This window comes from Kwoniella shivajii, chromosome 2 (assembly GCF_035658355.1).
Source record: "Kwoniella shivajii chromosome 2, complete sequence".
Lineage (NCBI taxonomy): Eukaryota > Fungi > Basidiomycota > Tremellomycetes > Tremellales > Cryptococcaceae > Kwoniella > Kwoniella shivajii.
The window spans coordinates 902,009-926,956 of record NC_085909.1 but is presented as its reverse complement, the minus strand read 5'-3'; the positions used below and the strand labels follow the sequence as shown (position 1 = coordinate 926,956).

Here is a 24,948-nt window from a genome sequence, read left to right as displayed (position 1 = left end):
AGCTTACGAAAAGCAAGCTACAAGTGAACGAGATGATTGTGGAAGAAGGAAAAAATGAGAAGAGAAGGACGAATAGGATAATGAATATATAGGATGAATGGTCACTTTGAGGGTTTATTTCTTATTGTTCTTACTTCTTTGTGTATCGTGTTTTGTATTCTGTGTGTTTTTGCCTCGCTGCTGCGGGCGTGCGACCAATGTCGTCATCCCGTTGTACCATTTCAACTTCCTTCCCCTGATAGAGACACTTGTGATCATCATACCCACTCGATGGCCTGGACTGTGCCGATATCAGTGAGAAGTCAACGTTACACGGTGTTTCCAGCAGCCTTTTATGCTATCAGCATATCGCAAGTTTTTCCACAGAGTACTGCAGCCATAATCTATTTAAGATACGATGAATATAATACATGTTGTCAGACCCATTTGTTTCCTATAGAATCTTTATTTTCTTCACTAGAAACGTCGCGAAAGATATCAAATATTAGGGAAACTGAAGCTCAAGCAAACCTTCGGGGGATATTGAGAAAAGAGATAGAGCCGGCTTAGCCTCAAAGGAAGAAAGGAATAACTGACACGACTGAGAGCGAGAGGGATAGTAAAGTCGAAATATCACATGTACTAATTGATATCATTAGCTGTCATGCATCACCCAGTCGATGAGATATCGAAAATTGTTGAAACTCACCCAAGCCACGTTGTTGACTGTAGTAAGGCATAGGCATATAGGTCAGCGAACAGAGCATGGGCATGATGAGAACATCAAATTTCTTGAACACTTACACTCGGTCTCAGCTTCAATCCGTTTCTCTGTGGATACATCAGTCATGACCTTGTTTGCATGTCCTTGAAAGCATCAGACGAACTCACTGAGACGAAGAGGATCAAATGTCATGTCTTTCGCACGGGAAGTGCCAGAAGAGACAGTTTCCGCACCATCCGTCATGTCATCGTTATAGATCCAGTCTCTAGCTTTCTCTGCGACGATATCTGCGTACTAATGCCAGACAAGAAGTCAGCTACTGTGACACGCTGCGTCTCTGGTCAACTCACATATGCTACAGGAACAAGCTGAGGGAACACATGTGTCAGTGCTATCCGAAGCAACCCTACAAAGGGTCAACCTACAGAAACTGATCTAGTCGCTCGAGCGAAAGTGTAACACAGATCGTTGACCAGCTTTTGGAGTTTATCGGCAGTGTACTAAACGTAAATATCAGTACAATCCCTGTTGACTAAAACAAACAGCGTGCCTTATTTTCGTCGGCGACCACGACACTGTATAGATAAGAACATCAGCTGAGCGCTCGAAGCGGGAAGGTATGTTGACTTACTAATGAGTAGGTCGTGCAGTTCCTTGTAAACCTGCGTGAGCCTAGAAACGGGCAGAGTGAGCTCTGCCTTCTTGTGGATTAATGAAAGAGAGGCTTACTTGAAGGTAGAAGTCATGCACCATAGGTGATGTAACCTTCGAGTCGACGACGGTACCTGATTGATATCAATGAACATGGATATTGATGATGTGGATTTCATGATTGTGACTCACCAGGTGGAAGATTACCGGTCCTGTCCTTGTCTCCGTCATTGGTCGCGAAAAACCTCATTGCGTGTCTCTTAGCACAAATGACAAAGGTCACTTTTGGCTTGTATTTGCCATTCTCAAACTTTCGAGCAGCCTTCTTAATAGCATCAACCTCGTACCTGGAACAAGTCAGCGCAAAAAAGGATGTGAAAAAAACACAGCTTACTGCACACAGTGGGCGTACTGTCCTTCCGATACTCCATCACGGAAGAAGAGGATCTTGTCGGGTTTAGCTCTTGTACTCTTCTCAAAGGTGACGATATGGCTGTAAACCATGTTCTCAAGATCCTGGATGATCTCACTACATCACGTCGTTAAAGCCGGATTTTTGATACGTTCTCATTGTTGTGGGAAGTCCACTCACGCTCGACCTTCTTGGAGACGCATCGCGGGTGAGAACTTGTTGTTTTCTCCGTTGACTGCACATACGGTAACCGCGATAGAAGGAGGAATCTCTCCACCTCTAGCCGGAGGATGTGTGACATCTGCTCCGATCATCATTGTTTTGTTGTCGATCTGCGAGCCAACATCAAGAATCAGCGAGATAACAATGACAAGGCAAAGACGAAAGGAGCAAGAGGTGAGGTGAGAAAACCTTACACCATGAGCAACACCATGAGTGACACCTCCGAGTTTGGCATGAACTTTCATAGCGAGATTTCCGCAATACTATGTTCAAGATTACCTTTGTTCTGAGGCGCACAATGAGTGAGTGATTGGAGAGGAGATACCTGATCAATCCCTCTATCACTCTTGATCTTTTGAGACTGGACACATTGTGTTACAACGGGCTATAACCGCAGATAGATCAGTTTACAGCAGTCTTGAGCAATTCGTGAGTCTTACCTTAAGGAGACCCTCCGCTATTTCGGGAAGATAGTTAACAAACATCGTGTGATATACCTGAAGACGTGGTCAAACTCACCTGCAATTGCCTTAATCTGCTTGTACATAGTTCCTTCTTTCCTCTAATGAGCACCATAAGTGTAGCCCTCAATGATTGTACACTGAGATACTCACGGGCATGACAACCACGATCAATTGAGGATTGGTTTTCGACTGTAAATACGCCCTCCTTGCTGCATCTTGTAGGCCGCTCTTGATACCGCCATGATTACCGGCTGTAATCCTACAGGTCAGTACTGCGATTGAGCGATAGCTGAGCAAGTCACTCACACTGAACCGGCTTCCATTGGAAACATTCCGGTTGCTTGTTCTCAACACTACAGCCTACAGGAATGTCAGCAAAGACTGTTCCACAGTTGAGCAGCGATATCAGATGATGCTTTACCATATTGGTTCAAAACGCCGGTAAAGCTAGATTGTGATCTCATGTCAGTCAGGGAAATTGCGAAGCAGGATGGGAATTCACTATGTAACGAATTTTACTACACATAGAGGTCGTTGATCAGTAAGACATCTGCATGCAAATTGACAAGAGGACTTACGAAGGTCGCTAGCATCGCATCTTTCATCAAAGGAGATAACAGACCATGACTTGAGGGGTTTACCCGGTTTTGTAAACTATAAATTCGGGTCCGAATCAAAGACTGCTGTATTGGTTTGAACGCTGTGGGAGCTTACCTTTACAGCCTTGAGATTCCAAGCACTGTCAAGGTATATTAGCGCAAAAACAAGTTGGGAGAACGTCGGACTTACCCGAAATTCGCTCTGATGCTTTTGCTTTGCCCGTAAAGGACATTGGGAGGTTGCAATACACGAGCTGGGATCTTCATCATCGCGCCATTGACCTCCACGCCCCAAGCCTTGAGTTTGGGTAAATTCTGGTAATTAAGCTTGGCTCTCCAGCCGTTGACTGACCAATTTTCGCATCAATATTGTGCCCTGTCATACTCTCTTCATCATTAGGACAACAGATGCGACTCACTAGCAGCCTCTCGCTCTGGAGGAGGCTTAGCTGCCTGTTTGATGATGTTTAGAGTCGTCAGACCAACTATCGCTCATTCAGAAGAAAGCACTTATCTCGGCAGTTTGATCAGCGGTAAGTCTGACCATGGGAATAGAATTAAACGGTTCGAGCTTTACGAACTCCAAGCTAGTCATGCTGCGTCAATACAGTATCGCAAGAGTATTTGCTTGATGAAACGAGAAAAGATATCGCTTACGGAATGTAATTTCCTTTTCCATACTTGACACATGGAAGTCTTGGTCGTGTGACTTTTACCTTGTATTTGTCTTGGTAGTATTGAACAACGCCTACTTGTTTGTCGGGGTTGCCATCTTCTCCTTTAACATTGAATTTGAGAGCTTCGGCGGGTCGAGGAGAGATACCCATTATAGAGAAAATTCGATCGGTAGCTCTGGACGAGTATCGTTAGCTCGCATCACATGATCGCATGTGGTGTAAGCAGCATGACGGAGCCTTTACTCACCTATGAGTGACCTTGAATTTCGCGCCATTCAAAATATCGGTCAATTTCCTGATTTGCATAGGGTTCAAATCTTGAATAGCGGGCACAGCGCCGCCGGCGCCTTGCTGAGAAGGGCCACCACCTCGTCCTCCTCTGCCCCCTCGGTCAAATCCTCTACCACCTCTGAAGCCACCTCTTCCACCCCCACCTGAACCACCACCCATACCTAAGAGTTTAGCGGCGACGTCCTATCAGGAAGATTAGCTCTAACATTTCTAGACAAGAGAAACAATAGTACTAACGGGAAGCATTCCAGGCTCAACGAAAGCGGAGTAGGCAGTGTCAATCTGTACGAAGTAGTGAGCTAGTACTTATCGGACCTGTGTACAAAGCTTACTTGAAGTGCTGGAAAGTCAGATGAAGTCCATCGAAATGACTGTTGAAACCCTTTGTAAAGGACACCGCCATTGGAAAGAGGGAACGCATCCTCTACATGGGGTGTCAGCTAGAGCCACTCTGAACAAACCAAAGAGTGTACGACTCACCTTGTGTGAAGAATCGCCTGCCGGCGGCCCCCGACATGGCATACTTTTGAGCTGGATCTTGTCTGAAGAGAACGTTCATTGCTTGAATGGCAACAAGCTAATCGAAAAGGCCATTTGATTCAGCAGCCGAGAATATGGTCGTGTGCGAATTCTATCATCTATTTAGACTCACCATCATAGCTCGAACCTGCTCGCTTTGTTTGCTACCGTGACAGTAGTCAACGATGGAATCAAGGTCAACTCTGTTGGCGAGCTGGATGACTGCTTTAAACCTTCGTGTATCATCCTTGGGATCTTTACCATCTTCTCGAAGGGCGATGAGGATCTCGCACTATAAGGGAGATAATCAATCAGCAAGATTTCCAGTTGTTGTATAACTCGTGATCTGACTTTGTCGCCCTGCATGGGAAGCTCGTATGGGCTGTAAAAGCTTTTTCTACCAATTTGAAGATCAAATCAGCATCACGAAGGTTAACATCAGGATGTAGATAAAAGGTGACCAACACTTGATCATAGGCAGCGGCATCCAACACCTTCTTTATATCGCCCTTGGCTTCTTTGCACATCTGATCCCAAATCTTTAGCAAAAGAGCTCGAGGTTTTCTGCATCGATATCAGCTCTTGGGCTGCATCGAAACAGATAACCGATACTTACTTCTGATTTGCAACTTTGACAACAGGGTTGATTTCGATATCATAGTGGCTGTTACCAAAATATAATATCAGTATATGATAGGACATTGCAAGGATAGGTAGTATAAGTCATCATCCAAGGATTTGTTACAGATGAAATAAGCTCAACTTACTTTACAGTTGCACCTTGACCTTTGAATCGAGCAGCATACATATTGGCGCTGACCTGAATGGCTTTGCCAGAAGTACCGTAGCCTGCGAGAGGAAGCCAAGTGCAACTTGTGTCAGCATGTAAGATAGCTTAATGTACAACGAAAGATAAAAGGGTGGTCTTACCGGGTCGAGGAGGACAGCCTGTTCGGTATGTGACATCAGCTTCATATCGCTGTCTTGAGTCAGGGTTAAATCTCACCGTCAAGAGTTTCTTGCATGCCCTTTCCATTGGTCAATGTCAAATCTTGCATACTCGTAGCAATTGTGTCCGGGTTCTGTTTGAAATTCAGATTAGTCACATCGTCCTCAGTTGATCAGAAGATATGTATACTTACAGCGGAAGTTGACGGTTTTGGAGGTGCCATTTTGTTGAAACCAATGTCTTTTGTTTTAGTATTATTTTCGTTAAGCTGACGAGATATATCAGCAAGCGAAAGAGTTCTCAGCGAGAAGTATTGTTGTTCTATAGAGATAAATGATTGCGAAAGAGGAAGAAGCTTGAGCTTACTTGGAGATGTGAATTTTGAGATCGATCAACTCAACTGAACCACAAGGCAGAGGGAAGAGGACCTTTGGGAGAACTTTATAGAGCTACGAGATATTTCACTATGGCGGGTTGAGCACGACAACCAGCTTCTTCTTCTAGCTTTCCAATCAACAGGTGATAGTAGGGAGATTTTGTGAGGAGAGATGAAGGAGAATATGTGAAGATATGTTTTGTCAAGAAAGACCGGATTCTTATGTGAATGTCAAGTATGAGGTAGAAGGGGAAAAAGAGATATTGTAGATAGGGAAAAGTAAAATGTTGTCGCAACCTTTTCTCCTGGAAATTCCTGAAAGGTGGTGTTGTGTTGTATGTTACGATTATCCGTTACGCACAGACCACCGTGACGAAATAACCAAACAATAACAAACAGCTGATGAATGATGAATGATCAATGACGGTTGATTCAAGTGCGAAAGGAGGTAAAGTTATCTTTCCCTGAATTAGCGTATAGGTTATATGTCTATACTTACTTATCTTGGAAACGTTGATTTTGACAGATACTCGAGTACCTATAAAGCAATGAGAGAGAAACACAGGGGGAAAGGAGGACGGCGGGAGACTAAAATAACGACCACTTATTTTGAAATTCTTATTATAGCACGGGAGCAGCATATATGAAGACGCCCGGACCACCTACCCTCCGACTACAACCATCTGGTTCCACTGTGTGGAATACTAGGGCACATCGATGTTCCCAGATGATCGGTGTTGATGATGTACGTTCAGTGGCAAGGGAGGAGAAAGAATGCCAATGAATTGCATATAAATGTGTATGCTCGCCTGATTCGCGTTGTCATTTTTCCCATGTCTACCTGATCGTTCCTAGATCAACATCACTGTAGAAAGGAATGTCAAGAACAAGCGGGTTGATCGGGCATGTCTCATCATCGAATCATCAAAATGGTAGGTATCATCACTCGGAGGCATTCTGGATTATAGAAAAAATCAGAGGTAATTGACCTGAAAGATACTCATATAATTCATATCAATCGACATCCAAAAAACGTCCTTTGCTACATATATTCATGGATAACTATGCGACATCTATTTATAAGTGTCCTTCTCTCCCAGAAAATCAGTGACTATAACCCTTCCTTATCTGATTTCTCTACGATTGGACTAGGTGGATTAACAGGTAAACTCAAACTTGCTTCTTCTGTTACATGCGTGGTATCCGTTGGTGCTTCACCTATCTTAGCATCGTCTTTCAAAAAAGTGTCATTTGATTCCTCCTTTACTTGAGTCTTGTCTGAGCTGGTAGGTTTCTCTTCACCTTGCAAACGGGCATACATCTTAGCTAGCATTTTGGAAAACCATAACCAATTAAGAGCGTTAAGCGCGAGATTTCCGAGACAGTAGATAGCTTTATTACATGTCAGTTAGGTAAAGTCATATAGCATGAACGGCAACGAGCTTACCATGCAAATGGAGTGGAATACGATGTCGTTCAGTCCACATCGTATGGAAGAAGAGTAAGCTCTGAATAGTCATGACAACTCTATCAGCCTTTATACTTTCATCCGGATGTTGATTACTCAATTGGACAGAATGGGGAGTGACGTACATTTGCTCCACCATATACTATTCTCGCGAGGAAGAATACCAACATGAACAATAAGGCATTGACGAGGAAGAAAGTTGGGTATTTAGTCGAAAGGCCAGCTTTGTCCTATTTCCAGAGTTCAGTCAGCTCACGATCATGGTGTATGACTCATTGGAAGCTGTTGAAACGTACCATAAACCAGTGGATATTGAGTAGAGGTGTTGATAATTCCCAAAGAAGGAAAGGAGCTCCAAATCCAGCTAAGAAAGGCCGCTGTGCGGTTGAAGGTAATGTATCAGCTGACTTCTTGAACGACTCGGCCCGGGAAATTTCAGCTTACGAATGAAAACATGAATACAGCGAGACAAGCAGCGCCTGTTGTACATCAAATCAGAAGTGAGCACATCTTCCCGAGTCTCTAATAGCTGATTTCGATAGAATTATGAATTGAAGGTGAGTTTGATCAATAAAGGAATCCACTCACCATGAACGACAAATCCGATAGATGAATTCATCAATGAATCCAAAGTATCCCATAAGAAATAACCAGAACTAAAAGCGAATACATGTCCTACGAAAGGATCGTATCCGAACACAGGATCTGATTTCAACGTTTGAGACTGGATACATCTTATCGCTAAAGGAATTACCAGTATAGCATGTACCATCGCTATATCGATTCGTCTCTTAGTCATGACTTTCAAGTAACAAAAGATGGCCTGGTGAACAAGATGGGAAAGGATGATCAGAGCAAAGAGGGATTTACTTACAAACTACATGAGTAGCCCAGCCTATTTTAGTACGTCTATCAAATTCTCCATATTTCTTGACTAATCTAGGTGAAATCGAATGTGAAGTGTATTGTGTCCCGTAAAAGAAGGTTGTGGATAGAATGAATGTAGGTAAATGAGGTCCTAGTAAAGGAAGGGGATTCATAGATGACATGTAAATTCGAGTCTGGTGACCTGTATGATCTGGCAGTAGATGGAAAGGTAGAGGTAGAGGTAGAGGTTGTGAGGGTTTTCGAGGGCTTCTCTGTACGATGTGTAGGGTATCAGTGAATGCAGTGACCTTGGTATACGCAGTGAGACCTAAAAGGAATGATCAAGCTTGAGGAAAAGTAATGTTGTCAAATCGTTGATCAAAAACTTGTTATAATTTGGTCTGATTGCGAAGGATGGATGCGTCACTCAGGTACGACATGTCAGGGAAGACAATTGAGTTTATCGGTAAAATCAAACGAGTGAGTCACGGATCATTTGGGTCGGGATAAATTGATTACAAATTGTACGATCGAGAGGAATAGAATGAGGAGAAATACTGTAATTTTAACAGTTATGAATAATGATTAGTTATGAATGTATTTGATGAATCATTTTCAGTTGAAGACCCACTGTGTTGGTGAAATAGAAAGAATTTCTCTATTTGATACGTTCAATACTGTATTTTTCTGAAATTGCATTTCCGCTTCTTTCCCACATGTAAGAAACGCGATCAATGGAAAGATAACAGATTCTGACACGCAGCATTGGTCATGCGGATGATCCTGAAGGACACACGTTGAGCTTGATATGACATGATATACAAATTCATGGCATCGTTGATCGGCATTGTTCATAAACTTCTCGACGACTGAAAATATCCTATTTAAACCTTTGTGCGATAAACAAGTAATATAATTCGAAATATCTAGTACAATTTCCCACCGTTTGTCCATTCGCTTCCTGGTCTACTTTCACCTATTGGACTATTCGGATTCAGTTCTATGAACATATTGTTCCCTTCGTTACTTCCATATGTGTAGCCTGAAGAATCAGTCGTACTTCTACTTGGTAACGGTCTTGTATTCATACCATTCACATTTCCGAGATTTGCGAAAGGTGAATTATTTCCTGAACGTGGAGTCTGATTTCCTCCATATCCATAACCATAACCATAACCACTTCCCATGGTTCTCGCTGTTAAGGGACTGCTGAAAATGCTCCTCGTAGCTGTTCCAGGAACCATCTGTGTTGGTGTTCCCGCAGGTGATGATCTCAATGGAATGGAACCGACACTTCCGTTCAGAGCTAAAGGGAAAATACCTGAATCTGGCCTTGCTGCAGCTTGAGGTAGTATCGGTGTTGAAGGTACAGAAGGTAATGAAGATATTAAACCTGAATTTGAACCTGGTGGTGCGAATATCAAACCTGAAAACCATGATCTCATCGTTCCAATTGATTTTGATGATTTTATACTTGCCCCTCTACCTAATCCACCTTCTGCTCTAGCCCCGGCCATAGGTGATTCGGGCGCAGATGGGGATATGATTGATTCCTGCATTGAAGGTAGGTTGATCGATGATCCAGGTGGATAAGGAGCAATTGATGATTGTCCTCCAGTCGTATTCATTCGATGCAATGATGGTTCAGTTTTGATGGTTGTGGCAAGTGAGTTTTGGTAAGCTGATGGAACAGCATCTCTTGAGGGCCATAATCTAGCCACGTTCGGTGGTTTAGAACCCCTCTTTGCGATACTTTGGACGGCGACCGATTGATCTGTGGACGCAGTAGAAGGGGAAGTAGTATATTTACTATATGGCGTAGTGGAAGTTGTCGGTGTATAATCACCGTATTCTGATGGTATAGGCGGTGGCGTTATTGGTATTGATCTTTGTTCTGAACGAGAATATGAACTGTAGTTATCCAATGCGATATCATCATATTCAGGCTTGTTACTTCTAGCAGAGGATAACGGATTCATACGTTCAATCAAAGGTGATGCTCTTGACTTCATCGAAGGTGAAGGTGATAATGTTTTACTTGCATTATGAATCCATCCACTTGAGTCTGCAGAGATTTCTGGACGATGTGGTGATTTATTGTAATATGCTGATTTTCCTGATCCTACATTTGAGGCTGACGGTGAAGCTGCAGATGAGGATGTATTGGGTGGATAATAAGGTATGTAGTCAGGATAATCAGGAGGAGGTGATCTGAATGGAGGTGGTGAATCATGATCAAGACCTGCATTTCGTGTGTGGGTTTGGGTTTGGGTTTGGGTTTGGGTTCGGGTATTCGATTGTGATTGTGATTGTGATTGGGATTGGGATATATTAGGAGTTCTATTAGAATTCAGATCTAATCCGGCTGGTCTACCTGTTCCCCAAATATATTCGCCGTCAGATGGATTAAGTGATCTTCCAGACCCAGAAATAGATTCCGAAAATCCTGAAATAGGTGATAAAACATTGATAGAAGATGATTTTGATATGAATCCATCTTTACCTATTCCGTTCGCGAATACATATTGTGCCTTTTGTCTTTTGGTGTTCGAACGTTTTTTGTTTTTGTTTCTATTCTTGTAGGTTATACTCCACCATATGAATCCTATGATTATCAGTAAAGCGGAAACGCCACCTGAGATACCAGCGATGAAAGGTAAGTTCCTGAAAAGCCAAGGAATGTATCAACATACTGTACAGTATCCCGAAGGCGAGCACCAAAAGGAAACAAGCTTACGACGTCTTGCCTTTTTGAGAGATGGTCAATAATGCGTAATCGATTATCAATTGACCACCTTGTTGAGTATTGACGAAACTCAGTGTATGAGTTATATTAGGATCGAATCCACCTCCAGCGTAAAGCAGAGAACCGTGGATCTCCCAAGGGTTCTGATCATACCATGAAGCACGATACAGTGTTAGCGTTCTCCCATCAACTCACCGTTATCAGCGCCATTATTAACTCACCAACGTATTTATGTTATTCTGTATCTCACCATCTAGTAGTATCTCTGCGGAACCACCGCTAGGTCCCGATAAGCCATAGACGTACACTGCTTCGGCTGCATCATACATGAGAACATATCAGCCAATGAACAACGATACCACCGTATTCCCCCTTATATTCAATTGTAGCTCATATAGCTGATATTGTCCGTATATTCTGTTGAGGAGTACACCGACATAACGACTTACCTTGAAATCTCAGATCAACTTTAGCATCTTGAACCGTTGTTCCAGCCATTGAGTTTCCGTAAAATTCATTCAATCCTTCATTATCATACATTGTCTTAAAGGTATAATTCGCATATGGCTCAACTAAACCATCCGAGGCAGTATTCATCTTCGTCCACTGATCAGAAGGTGTATAAGTGAGTAATGAAGATAAGTTATCTATCGTTTGGTTTATCGCACTATTTTTCCATCCATCATCATCAAGAATGAATCAGTATCTGGCATTGTGACCAAAGATCTCTGTACCACTGTATACTGTTTCCTCTACAGAAATGGTGTATATTTTCACGATGAAGGTATGCTTCATCAAACAAATCCCGAATGAATGAGGCACTCACGTTCCAGGATTTAAAATCGGTAATTCTCCACTTATGCCCAAAAATTCTAATCCCTTCCCACCTTCTCGCCCTTTCATTTCAATCTCATGTATACCTCTGGGTAAACCTTTCGTCACATACTTGGTATTGGAAGATGTACAACCATCTGACCAATCCGAGCCATTGAGTCTATATTGTATTTCACACGTATCTGAATCTACTGAAGGAGAGGTAATGTGAAAGTTCAATGCCGATGCTAGAGCAACAGAATCGAATCGTTAATGGCCCATTGAAGAAGCAGGAAGAGGTAGGGCTATGGTGCTTGACTTGACATACCTGTTATATTTACAGATATAATGGCCTCACTAGACGAGGTCGTATGAAAGGTCTCATCCCATCCATCACCTTTAGCTCTATATGCTCCCGTCCAAGAGCCATCGGGTGAATATGAGATTAAAGGTGAGGTGTCAGAAATGAAAAATGGCGTCGAAGGCATAATTATTCGAGCCAAGTTCAACGTCAGTTGAACTATTGTTGATGAGGTAAGGATGTAACTATGTATAGCTCGCTGTGTTAGGTGATAGTTGATTGAGCATTGACAAAAGAAGTCTAGGCGATGTTGATGAACGACAATATAACCCTTTGTTCGATATATACGTTATTAGTCAAGGTATAGTAGTTTACTTTATCGTCTCGATAATCCCAAGTGATAGACTAGTAATCAATTCGGCTATACAATAGCTAAGATACAAACATGAAATCAAGGAAAAAAACTCAAGGTCGTCGAAACAATGGTGACAGGATGATGGGAATGAGAATGAGAATGGTTAATTCCAGCAATCTCAATGCTCTAAGCAGATAGGATGATGATTGAATGTGGAAAGATCGTTGTTAACCTCGTGAAGTTAAGTCTGAACAAAGAAAGAATGATGTTGATGGAAAATACCCCTTTCAGAGCGTTCATTTTCATTCCAGTTTCTGCTCCTGTCACTCATATCAATCCAACAATTCATCCTGGATATGATACTCGTGAATTGACTTGACTAGATCATAGTGATATCCGTGAGAGCATTTTTGACAATCCCTTTGATTAACTTATCCTTTGTCCAAAAGGCCTCATTATTGATATAACCCCCTTAAAAGATAGATTATTCAATCTTATTCATATTGACGTATATCCTTTGGGTTTCGTCTCCTTCTACCGGTAAGACTTGTCAGGAAATCGATTTTCATTTTCAATTTCACCTTGAAGAGTTGACAATCGTTTAGTTTGAGTAAGAAAGGACTGGATCTACCCCTGGACAGAGGTGTATACTATCAAGCGTACAAAAATACCGGAGCGATCTCATGCCATTGATCAAGAAGTATAGGGGCGGTTTGCTATAGCCGAACCATAAAAACTATCAATACAAATTAGGTGGGTTTGTTTTAGATGAAATATGGAATGCTACCTACCTCAGACATTGTATGTTCTTCTATCATATGTCAGATTATGAAGACCATATGAAGCTCTTCATCCTTCCGATTTATACATTTTGCATAAAATCAAGATGACCCATCTTCGCATTCGCTGGCTTGTCATAAAGCAATCAAAATTCAAAAGGAAAGGTTATCAATATTCATGAACGTTACAACAAATACGCGGAATAGGGGTTATAACAGATGACAAGATGAGATATGCTATCTACAAGAAAAGAAATGAAAAAGGGGGCATGATGGTATCGCTGTGATATTGATTCAATGGGAAGAAGTGGATGGGAATGAGAGCATGATAAGATGATATGTTAATAGGGTAAGATGGAAGTTCGAAAGTGATAAGATGATCGCAAGTTTGACTTGCCAGTATAAGTCTCTTTAGTCATCCATCTTTCCCATGATATCATCTTCATCACTTAATTCACCCATATCACTCATATTATCATCTTCACTATCGTCGTCTTCATCGTCATCCATATCATCTTCATCTTCTTCCTTGTCATGTCCATTGCCATTCCCATTCGCTCCATTGGTGCCATTGACCTTCTTATCTCCATTTGTGTGTCCATTTCCATTTGTACTGATTGACGGTTTACGTCTCCGTAAAGTGGTACCTTCTTCGTCTTCATCCTCGTCATCATCTTCTCCAGCTTGATCGGCATCTTCAGGTGTAGCGTATCTATCTACGTAACTTTCAACTTTCTTAGCGTATGCTTTAGGATCTCTCATGAGTAAGGCTGCTGCTTCTCCATTGAGTGGATCGGCTGGATTGGGATATCGAAGTAGTTGAGGAAGGAAGATTTCGAAGATATTGATGAGTTCTGTATTGCAGTCAAACCAAAGACATATAAGCTATTATATAAAGTGAAGAATTCAGCAAGAAAACTTACCGAACATAGGGGACCAAGTTTGGTTTATCACATCCAGACATACGCTTCCACTCCTGTAATAATATATTGATGATCAGCTATTACTTCTCGACACATCATCTCGCTTGCTTCGCGAGGTCACCGAGGCGTGGAAAATTTGTGTATAGCAAATACAAGTGATGATTGACGGCAAACTCACATTTCATCGATGTTAGGATGAAAGATTTTATTCATGAAGCCGATACTAGGCGATTTGTAAGGGAATTGTTCTGGTAATTCTACGTGAATCTTCCATACTCCTTTTGCGAAAGGTGCTATATAAAGTCGCCGACCATCAGCTGATGCACTCCGGGCATGTGCGAGGGCGATAGAACAGAACAATCACGTATACAAGTAACATCCAGCTATTACATTGCAAGCAAGAAGATTCGATGCGGAAGGAGGTACTCACTTTCTACTGGTCCATGAAACTTAACGAAGAATTCTGACATCTTATTGTTAACTAATGTAACATGATAATCCGACATGAGGCTATGGGTATGGGTGGCAAATGATAGGAATGGATTCACAAAGAAATCAGCCTGCTAAACTCAGTACGGGAGATTCAGTAGAAGCTGACTTACAGTTTCATAACGTCGGTATCGACTCTTCTCTTTGGGGAGCTGTAATTACGTCCAAAGAAGGTTATCAGCTACTGAAACCTAAACCATCTAAGAAAGGACGTTGGATTGATTGATGATTGGCAAGAGATAGCGCGAGATAGATACTTATCATATTGAGCTGCTATTGAATTGGTGAATTGATGGAGAATGATTGTGAGATCTGATAGTCGGGTGGTGACTAGATGTCTCTCTCCTTGATATATATATATATGTATATAGGATAGTATCAAGAAGGTGATGAACCAGATTGGATTCGAGTTTAAGGTTACCGTATCTGTCCCCCAATTTATATCACACAATCACAGACAACTGTTCACTTCGGGTAACCAACTCAAACCTGGAGAAATGCGGGGTAATTCCCATTACTGTAATTGTTAACCTAATCCCACAATGCCACCTGTAGCTTTTACCGATAAATCCCGCTACTAATCCTACCCCTTGCTGATTTTAAGGAGCCTTTGATGTGCTATATCAGGCTCATGTCCTTACGATCCAATGCTTTGGTGGACATTTGCATGAAGCTCAAGATGATAACGGACAATATCAATATAATGATTTAGTATTTAGCCTCGAAAGATCACCAAAAAGTACAATCAGCCATACAAATAGATTCACCTTCAGCTCACATCGAACAAGATGGCCTCCTCTTCACATCCCCTCCTACCACCACTCTCGGGAAAAGCATATTTCATAAATGCTCCTCATGAGACACACAACTTCCACCCTCACCCTTCACTCCAACTCGCAACTAGAGTAACCCTACAATCAGCAGGTGTAGGTTTGCTGGTTAGTGCAGTACAAAACGCCTTAGATAAGTGAGTGTTTAATGCATCAAATATCTGTGGGGCTGTGGAGGACAGTGGTCGTCTGTAAGCTGGATAGAGGAGAGGGAGCTGATCGTCGCCATGTGCACTTTAGACATAATGCAGGTGCTATGGGTATCGTGACTCGAACAGGAGGAACCATTGGATTCTTTGGTAAGATCATGCCCCTTTTCGGATTCGGATATTATTTAGCTTACACTGTCCTTTCAGCTGCTATGGGTTTCTCATTCTCTTTCGTTCAAGCAGTAACTGCCAATATCCGAGAGGTAAGTTTAGCTTCTTCATGGACTTGTGCGGAACGCTCAGAAAGTGAGCTGATTGTCTTTGTGATTGGATTAGACCGACGATGCATTGAACGGAGCAGCAGGTGGATGTGCAGCGGGATTTCTAGCTGGAGTAAGAGCTAAATCATTACCAATGGCTTTCGGTGCTTGCGCGGGTATGGGTACTTTGATCGGTACATTCAACGCTGCAGGAAATGTAAGTCATCTCATCTGATTCGACAGTCCCAGGGAGGGTATTGCGACTTTAGCTGATTTCAATAAAATCACTAGGCTTTAACTGGTACCAACAGGAAATTACTTCCAAGACCAGAAAGAGAAGAGTTACGTCAGGCATTTTTCAAACAACCTAAACATGCTGAAGAGGTATCATAAACATGATCGGATGATCTGTGGAGGAGCATATGCATTAGGTATATAATGAACCCGCGAAACAGCTGGGGCACTGATGCAGAAGGAACTCTCACACCTCCGAATGAACGTTGATGGTTTTGCTAATAAAAAATATAAGGTTATCCAAATTATGTCGACTCGCAAATGCTCGAGTATACTCGAGTGCCACCTTTGAGTCTGTTTCATATTCACCGCTGATCATTTCATGCCAAGCAACATGTTAAACCTCATCCCGGGTGTCTTCGGATTAGGCAACGCACAATGGTATGAAAGGATTCTGGCAAACGAGCTCACAGGGGCGCATGGGCATACCTACCTCTATGGTTCTCACAATGTCAAGGGAAGGTAGTATTGTGGGAAGAAGATTCTACACGTTGCATCAAGATCCAGAAGGTCCCATCATCGGTCTTAACCGGAAATCAATACATCAATTCACTCTCTTGACCAATTTTGATGGGATTACTTCTTCTTTTCTATTTTAGCTCGAATTTCCCTCATCTTCCCATCAACAGTAAACTGTACTCGACAATCGACAGTCGACGTTTCATCTTCCATCACGAAACATAGATCAAATTCAGATCAATCAATACGGTTTCAGAAAGCGATATTTAATTAGGAGAAAAAACAAAATAGGTACACCTCATCATTGATTCTACTTACGGAGCTTTCCTGTTAGGATTCCACTCACCATAAAAGTAAGGTACGCAACACAGCTCTATATGTTCAAAGATAGACGTACTGGACAGGATTTCAGCCTTCTGACCAGGAATGAAATCGATAAAGCAGAGGTCTTTTTCATTGTCATTCCAAGACGCTAGGAGAACAAATCCATCCTTTGATGTTGCATATTTTGATGCGCATTGACCTCGAATCCCTTCCAAAAATCGACTAATTTTTCACTGATTTCAGTTCCCCTTTCCCTTCCGTCGCGCGACCCAGTACTGCCGATCTCACCTCCCCTCCTAGTCGTTTGTCCCTGAATCACATATCATATTGTTACCGTCGTGATGGTGATGGCGATGATGATGATGATGATGGGTCACGATCATTCCCATAAATGGAAAGAAGGAAGGAAGGCAAACCAGATTCAATGCTAATCGAGTGCAGAGACGCGTCGCGTTGAAGAGACTCAAATCCAATCAACCAAACACAACTTGTCCTTCCTCTTCCTCGAATCCAAGGAAGACAGCATGTAGAGATGTATATTTATACCATACACAAGATAGATCACACTCTTTCCCATTTACTTCTTCTTCTTTATCCTCGTCTCATATAAATAGGATAACCGATTCGATTTCTATTTCTAAATCATCTTTCTCGTCATCGCCGATCGTCTACTCATCATCACCATCATCTTCACATCACTCAGGTACCTCACTAGCTTCCAGAAGACTTTACCGATCGGGTTTCAAGTCTTCGGACCTTGATCTTTCAGCATTCCAGTAAGCAGCTTATATAATCTACTTGACTACATACGTATCATTCCGGGTAAAAGGTCCGATTCGCACAAGCAGGCTAGTGGATAGTGAGTAACTGGGAAAATTCGATTTAATTGCATTCTTTCGCTCGCATTTCTGTTTCCCTCCTCTTTCCTTCCCCGTCCTTTTCTTCTTCTCTACTCTTGCGATATGGGATGGATTTAGCGTCACTGTAGCTAACTATCTTTTATTCTCTTCTAATTAGCATATTTCTTTTTCGACGGTAACTTTACAAACGAAATACGTCAAGCATCTTTCCTACTCCTTCGACTCTTGATCGTCTTCCTTCCTCGCATGGAAACAATGTCAACTACCGCTCCCACTGCCACTACTTCTCGCTCCCTCAGTCCTTCTTCTCCTCCTTTCCTGTTCCCAAAGTCATCACCTACCCTTACATCCAGCTCTGATTCCGCCTCGGGAACTCTACTTTCCTCCACATATGTCGAGTCGACTTCTACCCTTTCGTCCACCGCCCCATCCGACAAGCTCAAGCTCGACAATCAACGTCAGGGAAAAGATGTATTTCCTTCCTCTATAACTACTACAACCGCAAAATCTTTTGGTGCGGGATGGAAATCTTCTTCGCCGTTTGTCAGTCAATTGTCAAGCAGAAACAACAATGACGCTTCCCGCCATCTTGCCTTTGAGAATGATCCTTTTCATTCTCAAACTCGATCTTCAGATCTTCCGATGTCTTATCAAGTGAATCCAACGCCGTTCCTTCATCGTATCAATACTACTACCCATGAGTTGCCGCATGACTTTGAGCTTTACACTCCCACCAGCCCAAACTCAGTCGGACATCCATTTTCACCTTATCCCATTACGCCAAATGACGAGATTTATCATCATCACCGACCTTCTGTCTCGTCGATCGATATCGAGCTTGAAGACAACCCTAGTTACTACATTCATACGCATCCTGATACTAACGCACTAAACCATCATCAGTCAGTACCCAATCTTCCATATGTCCGACAAGGTCTTGCAAGACGACCTAGCGGAGTGTCAGTCCGTTTTACAGACAAGGACATCTCGACTCAAGACTTTGATCAGAATGACATTGCCTCACAAAGAGGCTTGCGAAGGATGCCAGGTTTTAACTTTGGTCAAATCGGTGCGAGAACTAAATTGATGAGTTCCAAGAGCATGCCAATCATTCCTATGGTTGGTGAAGGAAGGAACGGTAAGTAGTCCTCCTTCTCTCTAGCTACTCTTCTCACCATGCCCGGGAAGCTGATTATTCGGGGTCGTTAGTGTTCATTCATTGTGTCGACAACGATCTTAGTGAAGAAGACCTTCGAGTCTATGCATCTGAGTTCGGTGAAGTAGTTTCGGTGAAGATTCCTGCTCGAACCACTAGGCCGTCAGTGAGAAATTAATCTTTCATTTACATGGTCTAAATTGACATGATTTCCGACATAGTCACGCTTTCGTCATGTATGATCTCGATCGTCCTCTATCACGCAGAACTCCAGCTGATGCCGAGCTTGACAGGTTCAAGAAACCGGACCAAGCTTCAAGCTTCATCATGCATCTCAAAGTCAGAAACATTGAATGCGAATTCGGCAAAGTGAGTAATCTTAAAATCGATAACTAAGCTGTTCAAACAAAATCAAGCAATAACTCTTTGATCCCCTGCACAGGAAGATTACCAGGTTAAAAACAAGGCTCTTGAAGATCCGAATTCGGCCAACCTGTATATCTCCGGTCTGCCTACCTCTCTCACATATGATGTGAGTTTAGACTTATAAGACGATAGTGTAATTTTGACTGACTATATTGAACCTTTTCTAGGAACTTGCCGAAATTCTCCTTCCAGGAAAAGTCTGTTCATGGAAACCGTTAGTAGATGAAGCAGGAAACAGAAGGGGACCTATTATGGCTAGGTAAGAAATATAGTTGTGTTCCCCATCGAGTACTGCTGATCGACACCGCACTGATTCATAGATTGCAAACACGTGTTCAAGCCAATGATGTGATCAGAAAGGCAAGATACCATGTTTTCCAATCTCGCCCAGTAATGCTAATGTCAGCTGCAGCTTAATGGGAGGTATTATCAAGGAATGAGTGAAAGGCTCCAAGTCCGAATTGCGGATTCGGATGTAAGCTAATTTAGCACGAGCTCCTGATGGATTACTAGCTGACCTCTTGCTTTTCTCCAGGAGCAAAAGCACTTCAAACGACACCAAAGCTCCTGGAGTGAACGTTCGAACGGTATCAGCCTCATGGATCAGTTGAACCATACTTCGTTGATCCCAGAACAGTCAGTAATGTCTTCTGTGTTTACGAATGTATGCAAGTGTATTGTATCTGGCTAATATTATGAGTAGTGCTATCGCTCTTATGAACGAGGACGCCGAAGACGTTGAGCTGATTCATACAAGAGATTATCTGGCTACCCAGCTCGAAGCTATCGAACACCAACTTGCCCGTACTCAGATCAAACCTCGTTCAGTCGTATTCCCTGCTTCAGAAGAGCCTAGGTACAGATCCGATATCATTGGCCCTAAACCCACCGGAATTGGACACACTGCAGCTGGCTGGGGACATCGACACACATCTTCCAGTTTTTTGCACGATTCATTTGGTACCTGGCCGGATTGGACTGGTGCTGGTGCTGGTGCCATGAACGGGAAAGCTCTTCCCAATACAAACCCATTCGGCAATTTTAATGATCAATATCGACAACAAGCTGTCAGTCTCACCAATTCATCCGGGCCAGAGAAGAGTGCTGGAGGTTGGAGCGGGTTACACCACGTTAGATCTTCTCCTGAGTTGGGTTTAAGAATGGTTGGTGCCAGTGATTTCTTCTGGAAGAGCGAAAGAGAGTGACGGCGGTAATGTCTGTCTTGAGCGTGGATCTTTGGGCCTGTCATGTTTCATTTAGCTTCCCCGATGGAACAAAGGACTCCTACGCCAACCAATACTTCGTTCGCTTCACTGCTTACTTCTTTCCGTAAACCAACTATCCCTCAAATCGTTGTTATCATATACATCAAACATAAACCTCTTTTACCAATTTACTTTCATCGAGGTCCATATTCGTTTTCGCCTCCTTATATCCCAGAAAGCAGATTGGATCTTATACCTTGTCTATTACCCATATCCCTTATACGTTCTTCTATTACCCTGCATTATATGTACCACCAACCCCATATCCATTTCCATCCTTGCTATATCATCTTTCATACCGGTTTCCCATTTTTTTCTGATTCTCCAGTATAGCATCATCATCTTCGTCGTTGCATCGAAATCATCGACAATAGTTGAACAACAACCCAAAAATTGTACTTTACGCTTTGTACGGGTTTGAGTAGAAGTAAAAGTAGTAATAATATTTGAACAGTTTTTACAGTAAAGTGAAATCCTCATGCTATGTCATTTGTGCAAATTATCGATTGATTGTGCAAGTTCTTCACAAGTGAATGATAGTACAATGTCCTGCATAGATTGTACGGTACTAACAAGGTATCATGGTATTTACGTCTATATTCCGGACTGAGTGAGATGTCCATCAATTTGAGAGATTGAAAACTAGGATATATGAACACGGTAAAAATCGCAAAGGGAAACCAAAAAATATCTTGCACTATAAATTCTTAATAAAGCTCTTGTCGCCCACTTTCTCATTTGAATTCGACTTGCTCATTCATACTTACTTGACTACTATCCAAAGAGGGTTATTGATCTATTACACCTATTCTAGCTTTCCACATTTGCTCTTTCAATCTAACGATTTTTTCCCAAGTCTTACCTTCCCAAGATATAGATTCGCCATTTTCATTCGTACTCAAGAATCTCTTTTCGCCTTCTGTCGTCATGGATGGAGTATGAGTACTGTTCTGTAGTATCGGTGTTTTGGGATTGGTTCTGGGTGGTAGCGCTGGGGGTGGTGGTAAGGGATGTATCGATTGAGAGTTCGGTCTTGAAGAAATCGAAGAAGGGAATGTACCTATTGGGGAAGGTGGGAATTTTTCATCTAAATTCACTGGTGTGAAAGGTTCTTCTAATTCTTCTTCCTCTTTCTCCTTTTTCTCTTTTTCGTTAACAAAGTCCTCCACCGGTCTCTTAGCGGGCGCGCCTTCTGCTACTCCTTCTCGATCTGCTATTTCATCTGCCTTGTCTTCCTCCTCCTTTGTCGAGGTCTGAGTCTCAGGCAAAGCATCATCCCCTTTTCTCTGCTCCAATTCATGTCTCAATTCCCTCAAAGCGGCTAGACCATCTTCATCTTCATCTTCATCATCGTTATTCTCGGTACTGTTCCTTCTAGCCGGACTTGTAGGCTGGCTATTGACTGGACTATTAACCAATGACGCAGGACTATTCCCACCTAGTTGTGTTAATCTATCTCTAGCAGCTGCTCTTCTTGGAATAGGTGGAGGTGGTTTGGTTGGACTAGCACTTGCAATTCCAGATTTGGGCGAGGATACGTCTATCACGCTACTTCGTTTCGTCACCGATGTATCGATTTGAGGAGGATGAGGTGTGCTTTGTTCGTCTCTTGAGATTGTCACATCTCCATGATCCTCATGTTCATCTTGACCATCGACATCGGCATCATCATCTGAAGAAGGTAAATCGTTTTGACCACCTTTTGGAGTCGAAAAAGCACCAGCATCATCTGTTGTAGTAGTTGTATTCGAAGTCGCCCTTGATAATGGCTCAGCTTGTAATCCGCTGTACTCATTTGGAGAATTAGGTTTTTCTCCTTGTTGATTTCCTGCTTTCGGGTCTTCTGATTCGGATGTCACGATTGTCGAAATAGGTTCTTGAACTATAATAGGGACTTTTTCGGTATGTGAGTCATCATTGTTGTTCTTATTTTCAGTGATGATCTGTATAGGATCTTCTAATTCACCAGTACCGTTTCGATTGTCGATTGCTTTTTCAGCACCCAATGAACCTACTGAACTTCTTCTTCTCTCACCTAAATCAGGAGATGAAGGTTGATTGTCATTACCATTTGTTGTTGTTTCCGAACCAGATTTCCATCCTCTGGTCCAACTTCCAGCTGATTTGTCAGATAGTTTGAACCCTAACGCCCACGATGACTTTTTCCTTTGTGGTAATGGTGGAGCTGAGATTTTAGTCTCTGTCTCAGTAGGTGTGGATGTAGATGCACCTGTACCTGTAGTTGCAGTTGAGGTTGAAGCGATTGTTTGATCACTTGGTGGAGCGTATATCTCATGTACAACAGGCGTAGGCGTATTCGTATTACCTGAAATTGATGCTGAACTTCCAGAATTCCTATTGACATCATTTGAATTCGAGGTCGTACCATCATCTCCGTGCCATATAACATGGATGATACCTGTTCTGACGAAATGCCATAATTCACATGTAGCTCTCATTCTTTCTAAACACCAACCTGTCCTACATAAGGGATATAATTTTGAATCGCTTTTTTCGCCTGCTTGAGGTTTTGCTATTCTGAATATGTAAACTGATGAGATATTTCCACTGCCTGAATGTAATGCAGGAGATGACATTGGCGATTGGATGGGGGAAGAACCATGTTGATGAGTCTGATTCCAATTTGAAGTCGAGGCAGATGAGGATGTATTGATATTTGAGGAGGAAGAAGAAGAGTTGAAAAAGGGTTTTAGGGAGAATCTGGATGTTGTAGTTGTATTGGAAGATGTATTAGTACCTCTCTGAGGATGTATAGGAGGTGGACCGAAATGATTTCCAGTTGATCCTGATAATGGTGATAACGGTGATTGGGATAGAGCAAGTAAAGAAGAACCGAAAATCGATTTACCGCATAAACTGCAGTTCAAATCATGAATATTTGATATACTTGTATTTGGGTTTGATAATAATGTTGATGTTGAAACAGGTTCAATAATCAATTCACCTGAAATGATAGCTTGTGAAACACTTCTTCTTGATAACCAACTCAGATCAGGTGCTATATCTAATCGCAATGTAGTGTCATTATCTTCATTTATTGTTCTGACCAAGAAAGATTGTGTTAATAAATTGGTTATTAAGGGAGGTTGAAATGTATTTTTTGATATATCCTTTATGGGTCGTAAGGTTCTTAAATGTGTTATGAAAGAGATGAATTCAGTGTATGGTATATGTGACGAAAGGTATTTCCTCTTTACTAATCCTACTCCCGATGAGGTAGAATCACCGTTTGTATGAGCTGGTAAGGAACTAGAAGAAGATTGTTGAGTAGAGTTTGAAGGTAATGATTGAAGATGTAATTGCATATCTCGCACCGCAGCTTCAGCAGCAGCCAGGTTTTCTTCCGTGGATTTTAGTCGAGCTTCAGCTTCGGCACGAGACATTCGTTCGGTCGCTACCATTGCGTTTGCCTAAGGGAGGGGAAAAGAGTTTAGCGATTCGACCTGCCCACCCACCCACCCCAAGGAAAGCACTTACTTGATCAAATAGTTTAGCAGTCAAATCATCAACCTCATTTTCGACCTGTTCTTTCATTTTTTCCGCTGAACCTCTTTTCCTTTCTTCTTCAACTAAACCAGCAGCTAATCTTTGCATTTCATCTTTTATCTGAGATCTTTCAACCAACAAACCAGTATTCATCGACTCTTCCCATCGATTTTTTTCTCTTTCCAATTCATCTGCTTTTTTGTTTAATGTAAGATGTGAATTTTGTAGTTCATGTAATTCATCTTCTAGATCTGATGATTTACCTATTGAGCTTATTAATTTCTGATTTAAAGCTATGGATTGATCGGATAATAACGCTAATTGATCTCTTAATGATGAAATTAATGAAGTAGTGGGTGAATCTGGTGCATGGAGTGAATCGGCTGGATGAGATGATAATAGATTTAAAGGTGATGTTGACGTTGACGGTGATACCTATCATACAAGCGAGCTTCGATCAGCTTGACAGGAGGGACAGATAAACCCCAGCAAGAGAATTACTGTCAACGAGCTTACCTTCTCTTGAGGTTCTGCATCAACCTGTAAGTGATCTTTCACATCGTTCTCAGCTTCAACATCCCCAACTTCAATCCTCCCTTTATCCTCTGTCATTCCAGCTAAACTTGGATTTTCACCGGTCTCTAGTCCTAGAACATCTGCGTGTCCGCCTTCCACATTATCTGTAGTCTTTTCAGACATGATACGAAATCATCCAACTTGTTGAGATTACAATGACTACGAGTAATGTGAAGATTAGATTCTGGAGGATTGTTACGTTGTTTCATCCGGGTTACAGCTTCAACTTCCCAGTTTG

General features: G+C 42.2%; 7 protein-coding genes across 7 annotated transcripts; 2 read left to right on the top strand and 5 right to left on the bottom strand.

The window, feature by feature from the left end:
• Nucleotides 1-612: 612 nt before the first annotated feature.
• On the bottom strand, nucleotides 613-5,710 carry IL334_001701 (uncharacterized protein; the record flags this gene model as incomplete). Its single annotated transcript, XM_062933456.1, has 38 exons — nucleotides 613-621; nucleotides 689-705; nucleotides 784-810; nucleotides 871-997; nucleotides 1,054-1,071; nucleotides 1,129-1,203; nucleotides 1,254-1,278; nucleotides 1,335-1,375; nucleotides 1,433-1,488; nucleotides 1,547-1,701; nucleotides 1,749-1,883; nucleotides 1,947-2,098; nucleotides 2,183-2,251; nucleotides 2,314-2,373; nucleotides 2,429-2,445; nucleotides 2,508-2,550; nucleotides 2,603-2,703; nucleotides 2,759-2,812; nucleotides 2,874-2,899; nucleotides 2,955-2,970; nucleotides 3,031-3,106; nucleotides 3,167-3,191; nucleotides 3,242-3,398; nucleotides 3,471-3,500; nucleotides 3,562-3,638; nucleotides 3,709-3,903; nucleotides 3,976-4,202; nucleotides 4,257-4,301; nucleotides 4,352-4,443; nucleotides 4,500-4,596; nucleotides 4,672-4,830; nucleotides 4,890-4,935; nucleotides 5,004-5,102; nucleotides 5,155-5,202; nucleotides 5,306-5,387; nucleotides 5,469-5,486; nucleotides 5,545-5,620; nucleotides 5,681-5,710. 38 exons carry the CDS (start codon nucleotides 5,708-5,710, stop codon nucleotides 613-615), a joined length of 2,802 nt encoding a protein of 933 aa, XP_062789507.1.
• A 1,264-nt stretch (nucleotides 5,711-6,974) lies between these two features.
• IL334_001700 (uncharacterized protein) lies at nucleotides 6,975-8,380 on the bottom strand (the record flags this gene model as incomplete). The annotated part of the gene is made up of 7 exons (XM_062933455.1): nucleotides 6,975-7,255; nucleotides 7,311-7,371; nucleotides 7,457-7,561; nucleotides 7,628-7,708; nucleotides 7,776-7,810; nucleotides 7,920-8,105; nucleotides 8,206-8,380. 7 exons carry the CDS (start codon nucleotides 8,378-8,380, stop codon nucleotides 6,975-6,977), a joined length of 924 nt encoding a protein of 307 aa, XP_062789506.1.
• Nucleotides 8,381-9,124: 744 nt separating this feature from the next.
• Nucleotides 9,125-12,245, bottom strand: IL334_001699 (uncharacterized protein; the record flags this gene model as incomplete). Its single annotated transcript, XM_062933454.1, has 6 exons — nucleotides 9,125-10,862; nucleotides 10,936-11,087; nucleotides 11,166-11,260; nucleotides 11,394-11,611; nucleotides 11,771-12,005; nucleotides 12,086-12,245. 6 exons carry the CDS (start codon nucleotides 12,243-12,245, stop codon nucleotides 9,125-9,127), a joined length of 2,598 nt encoding a protein of 865 aa, XP_062789505.1.
• A 1,358-nt stretch (nucleotides 12,246-13,603) lies between these two features.
• On the bottom strand, nucleotides 13,604-14,725 carry IL334_001698 (ubiquitin-conjugating enzyme E2 8; the record flags this gene model as incomplete). Its single annotated transcript, XM_062933453.1, has 5 exons — nucleotides 13,604-14,046; nucleotides 14,116-14,168; nucleotides 14,294-14,408; nucleotides 14,546-14,625; nucleotides 14,718-14,725. 5 exons carry the CDS (start codon nucleotides 14,723-14,725, stop codon nucleotides 13,604-13,606), a joined length of 699 nt encoding a protein of 232 aa, XP_062789504.1.
• A 667-nt stretch (nucleotides 14,726-15,392) lies between these two features.
• IL334_001697 (uncharacterized protein) lies at nucleotides 15,393-16,236 on the top strand (the record flags this gene model as incomplete). Its single annotated transcript, XM_062933452.1, has 5 exons — nucleotides 15,393-15,571; nucleotides 15,675-15,733; nucleotides 15,791-15,846; nucleotides 15,920-16,060; nucleotides 16,135-16,236. The coding sequence occupies 5 exons, from the start codon at nucleotides 15,393-15,395 to the stop codon at nucleotides 16,234-16,236; spliced, it is 537 nt and encodes a 178-aa protein (XP_062789503.1).
• A 1,799-nt stretch (nucleotides 16,237-18,035) lies between these two features.
• IL334_001696 (uncharacterized protein) lies at nucleotides 18,036-20,567 on the top strand (the record flags this gene model as incomplete). Its single annotated transcript, XM_062933451.1, has 10 exons — nucleotides 18,036-18,918; nucleotides 18,990-19,098; nucleotides 19,158-19,172; nucleotides 19,230-19,305; nucleotides 19,379-19,468; nucleotides 19,530-19,621; nucleotides 19,683-19,722; nucleotides 19,775-19,837; nucleotides 19,898-19,998; nucleotides 20,066-20,567. The coding sequence occupies 10 exons, from the start codon at nucleotides 18,036-18,038 to the stop codon at nucleotides 20,565-20,567; spliced, it is 1,971 nt and encodes a 656-aa protein (XP_062789502.1).
• An 848-nt stretch (nucleotides 20,568-21,415) lies between these two features.
• Nucleotides 21,416-24,833, bottom strand: IL334_001695 (uncharacterized protein; the record flags this gene model as incomplete). The annotated part of the gene is made up of 4 exons (XM_062933450.1): nucleotides 21,416-22,953; nucleotides 23,014-24,058; nucleotides 24,126-24,569; nucleotides 24,651-24,833. The coding sequence occupies 4 exons, from the start codon at nucleotides 24,831-24,833 to the stop codon at nucleotides 21,416-21,418; spliced, it is 3,210 nt and encodes a 1,069-aa protein (XP_062789501.1).
• Between the last annotated feature and the right edge of the window lie 115 nt (nucleotides 24,834-24,948).